This window comes from Triticum aestivum, chromosome 5D (assembly GCF_018294505.1).
Source record: "Triticum aestivum cultivar Chinese Spring chromosome 5D, IWGSC CS RefSeq v2.1, whole genome shotgun sequence".
NCBI classification, from domain to species: Eukaryota; Viridiplantae; Streptophyta; class Magnoliopsida; order Poales; family Poaceae; genus Triticum; species Triticum aestivum.
In genome coordinates, this window is record NC_057808.1 from 434,646,856 (window position 1) to 434,653,437 (window position 6,582).

At 46.7% G+C, this 6,582-nt stretch overlaps 1 protein-coding gene across 2 annotated transcripts; it reads left to right on the plus strand.

Annotated features, from left to right (window-relative positions):
• The first annotated feature begins 1,729 nt into the window (after nucleotides 1-1,729).
• LOC123122441 (uncharacterized) lies at nucleotides 1,730-4,790 on the plus strand. Of its 2 annotated transcripts, none has more exons than XM_044542642.1 (2): nucleotides 1,730-3,022; nucleotides 4,375-4,790. In XM_044542642.1, exon 1 carries the CDS (start codon nucleotides 1,996-1,998, stop codon nucleotides 2,566-2,568), a length of 573 nt encoding a protein of 190 aa, XP_044398577.1. In that variant the 5' UTR covers nucleotides 1,730-1,995; the 3' UTR covers nucleotides 2,569-3,022; nucleotides 4,375-4,790. The 2 variants fall into 2 exon arrangements, with proteins under 2 accessions (XP_044398577.1, XP_044398578.1); XM_044542643.1 differs by having other exon boundaries at nucleotides 4,378-4,790.
• The last annotated feature ends 1,792 nt before the right edge of the window (nucleotides 4,791-6,582 follow it).

Consider the following 6,582-nt stretch of genomic DNA (forward strand, 5'->3'; position numbering starts at 1 on the left):
TCCTTTCGCTGTCGAGTAGATGTTTCCCTTACCGTCGAGGCCCCTGACTTGTCTACTAAATAATGTACATAAGTGCAGTCGCACCGTGTGTGCCGCTTGGCCTCGCTTTCTTATGTAATCATCGAACCTATGTATTCGCAAGAGATTAATAAAGCGGTTATTTCTGTACCAAGTTGTTGTGTGTTGCTAGACGAGTTGATCTCCGGGCTGGCAATGTAAGGTAAACCGGTTGCTCTGAGTCGGGGTGCCACAAAAAAGGACTTGGAGCATGGATGACGATGAAGATTTAGACTGGGTTTACTTCCGGGCATTTTTATTTAATGAAATATGTCGAAAATGTCATGAATATGATCCGGTTTAAGTGAAAATATTAGATTTGCATGAAAATCACCTAGTATGTCAAGTTCCATTTTGAATGTGTGTGGACATACCTCCCGTATCCATATCCATGGACGTGTTCCTACTCAATCATGAACGTATATTTTATCTGTTTTAGAGGTCCACGATTGAAGATGCGCCTTGGAGCATCTACAACCGAAAGTACCAAAATTCGTCCCTCAAACGCCCGCGGACGCACCCGGACGCGTCCACCGATATTGATCAAGCAACACATAAAAATCATTTACCACATTCATGAACCTTGAACTTCATACCTCAAATTCATACTAGTCATGCAGATAAAAAACCTACGTACTATGTACATATTTAAAACTACTCATTGTTGAAGATGTGAACGATCTTTGTGCCCGGCTTCGAGTAGACAGGCAACAACGGCAACTCTGCCTCGTGATCGCCTGAAATAGAGGTGACGAGCTCGTCGCTCTCCGCCCTCTACTGCAGGATGAAGCGTCCGTCCTCTCCTTGGATGGACTCGAGGATGGCGGACTGCTACGCCATCTCTGTCACTTGCGCGACCTCGCACTCTGCCATGGCGAAGCCCGCAGCCGGCTCTGCCTCCTCCTCTGACTCCACCGCCTCCTCCTCTGACTCCACCGCCTCCTCCTCCATGGGCTGGGGCTCCGTTTTCGGCGACTGCTTTGCCTGGTGTTGTTCCCCCTCATCATCATCTCCCGCCTGCTGCTTGTCATCCTCTTCCTCCTCCTCCCGCTCCGGCGAATCCAGAGGCAGGCCAACAGCGAAACGAGCCGCGTGCCTGGCCCGGATCTCCTCCAGGAGTTGCAACCGGCGTTCCGGTGTCAGCATCAAGTACATGGTGATCGGCACCTCGACATGGCAAGTGGGCGACAGATTGGAACTGGCGGCGACGTAGAGAAGAAATGTAACAGATAGGGTTCGGCTAAGGACGTCCGGCTTAAATAGGTGTAGTTGCTCCCTCGGGCAGCATGTGAAGCGGGGCCATATGGCATGGAGAGAAGGAGGCGCCCGTCAGACTAGCGGTTCCTCTGTGTTCCAGTGTGGGTTCTATCGGTCAATCTGACGTGGCGCCCCGAATATCCCTATATCCATTTCAGACATGAGCTACGAATAGGAAGTGTCAGTTAGTCCGAAAGTTTGGGTCTGCTATGAAGAGCGCGATTTGATGGTGTTTTGTCGTCCGTCGGGCAAACCTGCCCGGTTGCACTTGCTCTTGCTCTTATAAGATTTCTTTCAACGAAAATATCCCAAGGCGTTGTTAAAAAACAATAAAATCAAATCGAGAAAGGCACGAAGCCGAGGCAGGCGGGCACGTGACGCGCCCTGGATTTTGTGGCTGAAAACATCCGCCGGGGCTATCCACTCCCCTTCCCAATCCCCAAGAGCTCTCTCCCCTCGCCCGTCTCTGCTGTGCTGTGCTGTGCTGTGACTCTCCATAGCTCGCCGCCGCAGCAGATCTGCTCTGCCATGGAGATGGAGGCTGATCTTCCCCGATGTCGCCCCATCCGCTGGCTTCCTCCGCATACCCCGCACCACGGCGAACACCTACTGTCGGAGTCCGCCCTCGTCGACACGCTGGTCTACGTCGACGGCCGCACCAGCGCCTCAACCAGCTAGTGCATGTGCACCACCGAGAGCGGCGACGTCCTCGGCCTCACCATCTGGGCGCTCCTCTCCTACTTCACCGTCCACCTCCCCGGCCTCCTCCCTGCCACCCCGCTCGATCGTCTGCCCCGCGTCCTCCGCACCCACGGCGACGTCGCCCTCCTCCGCATCCCCGTCGGCCCGAAAGGCAACGACTACTTTCTCTACAGCGCCAGCGCCCGCTTCAGCATGGTCATGCCCCTCCCCACCTGCCCGCTCACCGACGGTTCTATCGGCCTTCTGCGCTGCCCGGGCCAAGACAGGCTCTTTCTCGCCGTTCTCCACAAGACCTTGGCCCGGGGGTACTACGCCGTCGACCTGTTGGAGTTCGACCACGGGTCGTGGACCTGGAGCACTCGTCTGATGCATGCCAAGTCGCCTCAGGAATGTGACTTTGGCATCCCGACCAAGTCCTTCGCCCTCCCGGGCTCGATCTGCTGGGTCGACCATGTGAAAGGCATCCTTATCTGTGATCTGCTAGATGGTGATGATGAAGTCCTTTGTTTCATACGGTTCCCTGTGCAAGAAGAAGAGAATTGCAAGCTATGATCGGGATGTTGCTGTCGGCTCGGATGGCTGCATCAGATACATGGAGGTGTGGGCTCATCCCGTGCCTGGATCAGACAATGGCGTCACCTACACTCCGCAGGACTGGGGCGCCGCCATAGAAAGATGGCTGGAGCCCGATAAGAAGTGGATAATCAGCCATGAGCTCAAGGCATCACAGATTGCGGTGGACGACAGCCACTCTGGGTTGCTTCCTCGTGTCGAGGCTGCAATGGAGAGTCCAATCTTGAGTAGACTCCACGCAGGGCATCCTGCTCTCAGCTTGCATGACGATGATGTTGTTTACATCATGGCCAAGGTTGACCACAGGGACGAACAGTCGTGGATGCTCTTGACATGAGGAGCAAGACTCTGAAGGGGGTAGCTGCTCTAAGAACGGGAAGATCCTTTGGTTACATCTTCTTCCCAAGTGAAATCTTCAAGCTCCTCGAAAAAGGTAATTCTGAATAATGTTGCACATGAATGACAGTATATATAGAAATTAAAATACTATAGCTGGTTCCTCTTTTGGTCAGTTAGTACTATTGTGTTACTGGTTCCCTGGATCATTAATATCTATCATGCAATTATATGATTGGCCTGATGTAGTTTCAAGGTTACAAGCAGTACTTGCTTCGTGCCCAAAAGGGGATTTTAATATGATGATGATGGTGTAGTTTATTCTAATTAGTTACAACTTCACTTCTCTCATCATGTCCTTGAATCACTACATTAATTAAACACATGAAAAAGATAGATTCCACAAAGGTGTTTGTTTTGTGGTTTACTTTACCTCCTAACACGATTGATTGGCTGTTTAGATAATCTACTTTGTTGTGCTATGGGCTTGCTTAGAAATTCACTTGGTGTAGCGTTGAATGCGAGTAGACAAGGATGTGTCAAACTCTAATTCCTTGAACATACTTCTGCCACCTGGAGTTCGTCCAATTCCAGTCCGCACGCCGTGCCCGACGGGAGGCCTGGGCGAGCCCATTGTTGGCTAAATTGCAGGTTATTCTGCTGGTGCTTGTAAACCATGTCCTTTTAGGCCACAGCTAAATGCACTCCAGCAGATGACTTGATTCATCATAGAGATAGAAAAATAAGTTAGCATGGATGGCAAAAGTTTGAAGGATTGCAGAAATAGAATGGTCTAGTCTGTTTCATCGGTGGAATAATGAAATGTTTTGCCAAGGAGAAAACATAGCCAAACAGAATAGGGAAAGATGGTGGCCAAACAACAGAAGCAGCTAGTTCCGATTTAAACAAAATGGGCACCACTGCAATCCGAAGAGCATATTGGTTCAAAGGAGCACACAAACTTAAACTACTTAGTTTAACGGACATGGAAACATGCCGATGACTCGGTTCACATCTACAACGATTTAACCAAAAGGACACCACTGCCACTTGAACAACGTATTTTTCTAAAGAAGCACACAAACATAGGCTACCTAGTTTAACGAACATGCACACATGCCCACAAGACGGTTCATGTTTACAGGACAAAGAGCAACTTTCACGACTATTGGGTAACAACACGTCTGAAATGTAGTCTAGTTGTCTTGAACAACAGCTTCCTCTGTTTTTGCAGGGAGCAATTCTTTTGCGGCATATTATATTAATTGGCTGCCCGTGTTTTCTTGCCATCTGAACTTATTATCTCATTCAATGGCTGGAAAACAATTAGCATACTGTATTAGTAAACGGGAGCATTGATGAATTTAATCTATAGAAATTTAAATCTGTTTTGCATACCTCAGTTTTGTTTTGCTTCTGATGATGAATTCTTCTGTTGGTCATGTTCAGAAGAAGGTGGAGCTGCAAGAGGATCCTCGGTTGCTGTGTGACCTTCTGCGGACATAGAAGACGAAGAGCCTAAACGTCTAAAACAACTATTGTATTAATCATTGGGAGCGATTCAAGTGGCGCTTCATTTTCTAGATGCTCCGTTGCTTGCACTTTAAAATAGAAGAACTCAGCATTTAAGGTCTGGTCATTTCGGTAACTGACAATGAATTTCTTGCCATGAAGCCTCTCTATGGCGGGTAATTTGCTCTTACCTTTGCATGAGCTGTAGTGCAGTCTGCATCAGCGGATGTTGGGTTTGTTTGATCCTCTGCTTCTATGTCTATTGGAAGGAATGAAATTTTGAATCTGTCAAAGCAAATCTGTATGTGTGCACACCATATGGGCAGAAAATCACACATGATGCATCTACAGAATACCTTGGCCATGGTTCAGTGTCAACACAGGTGGGACAACTATATATGCCATCTCAGTAATTTTTACTATACATGTGCAAGTGTGCATCAGTTTATCTCTTTTTACTGAATAATTGTTCGAATTAACATAAATTTAAAGTTATATAAATAAGTTGGATTATGTTCTTTTATGCGGGAAGGCCTTCACTCGGTGTAAACATGGAAACTCAAGCGTGGGTCGTCGGATTTGAAACTTGGGTTGTTGACCAAACATTTTTCATACAAGCGCCCACATGACTGGTTATTACTTCGCACAAAGATCCTAGGCCTTTTTTTTTGGTAAAGTGCATGGAGTGAGGTTGGTGGGAGAAGAAGCCCTTGGATCATAGATCCAATGGCTCACGTCTTGGTTTCCATGTTCCCACTGAAACACAGGTTTCTAAGAGATACTTCCTCCATGAGCAATTACATTTGACTCTATTATAATGCTCAATAGTAACCTTATACGCAATTAACTCCAACAAGTGCCAGACACTTGACTAAACAGATTCTGGCCAACAAGGCAGAGAGCCCCACACATAGTATAAACAAGCAAAACATGGGCTTGTTTAGTGCTGAACTGAAAGCAACAAATTATCTCTGAATCTGAGGTGGTAGTAATGAATCACTTAGTTGCGTTCATGAAAATGCTCCGGATACGCGGCACACACCAAAGCTCCCTGCCACTGTGGCCATCAACAACCTACCATACAAATTACCAAGAAAAAAAAGATCACAAATGTCAGGCTCTATCGCAGCGACTCTGAAACGGATGCAACATCGGAGGAACCTACATTGTGCAAAAGAAGCGAAAAACAATGCCCTTACCGTTTAACCCGCGACTCACGCAGAGGGACATGAAAGAGTGACAGCCGAAGAAGACTGCTAATTCTTCTTGCTGCCACCTGCATACATACAGGAGTTTAGAGTTGTGCTTAGTTGGCATCAGCAGGGAAAAAATTCAGACGTTGTAGTGAGATGAAATCTTCTGAGTTTGTCAGGGAGGGATAGACCTAGGGGCGTGGCATTCAGCAAAGCCTCGTCTGATCATTATGCCCATCATCAGTGTTGCATTTAATTCTTTCCAGAAGATCCCATTTGAATTTAATAGTTTTCTTCATAAAGGAACCAGTTGAAGAAGAATCGAGCATGGTCTGATCATTATGAGAAAGCCGAGCATAAAAATTCTATAAGATAATTCCTCTTGAGAGCTCATGATTGGGGCATGTGTACATCATGTGCTTAAGCCTCCCCCAAACTTGAGCGATGCTTTCTCCTTCACGAGGCCAAATTTTTATATATAATTCCGATCACGATGAACCAGATGCACAGGATAAAACTTTTGATGAAATTCAATCTCAATCGGTTCCAATCTCAAGCTCCAATATCATCACATAGCCTATACCATGTCAATGCCTTTCCCTTCAAAGATAAAGTGAAAACCTTCTTCTTAACTTCATCTCCGGGTAAACATGAAAGCTTAAATAATCCAAAAACTTCATCCACATAGATTAAGTGCATATCAGGATGTATCGTTCCATTTCCTGCATAAGGATTAGCTAGCAGTTGCTCTATCATACCCGAAGGAATCTCATAATAAATATTTTCAGTAGGTGCAGTAGGTTGAGGAGCAACTCTTTGTGCTTCCGGTCGAGGTGAAGATACCCCGACCAAACAACTCAGAGGATTGTTTTCCATAGTAAAAAGTGATAATAAATTTCAGCACATAATATAAAATGTTTCCTTACCAAATTCCACTCACCAAAGGCGCTTC

What these genes read in the sequence shown, in the direction of transcription:
- LOC123122441 (XM_044542642.1), top strand. Translation starts at nt 1,996, where the DNA reads ATGTGCACCACCGAGAGCGGCGACGTCCTCGGCCTCACCATCTGGGCG.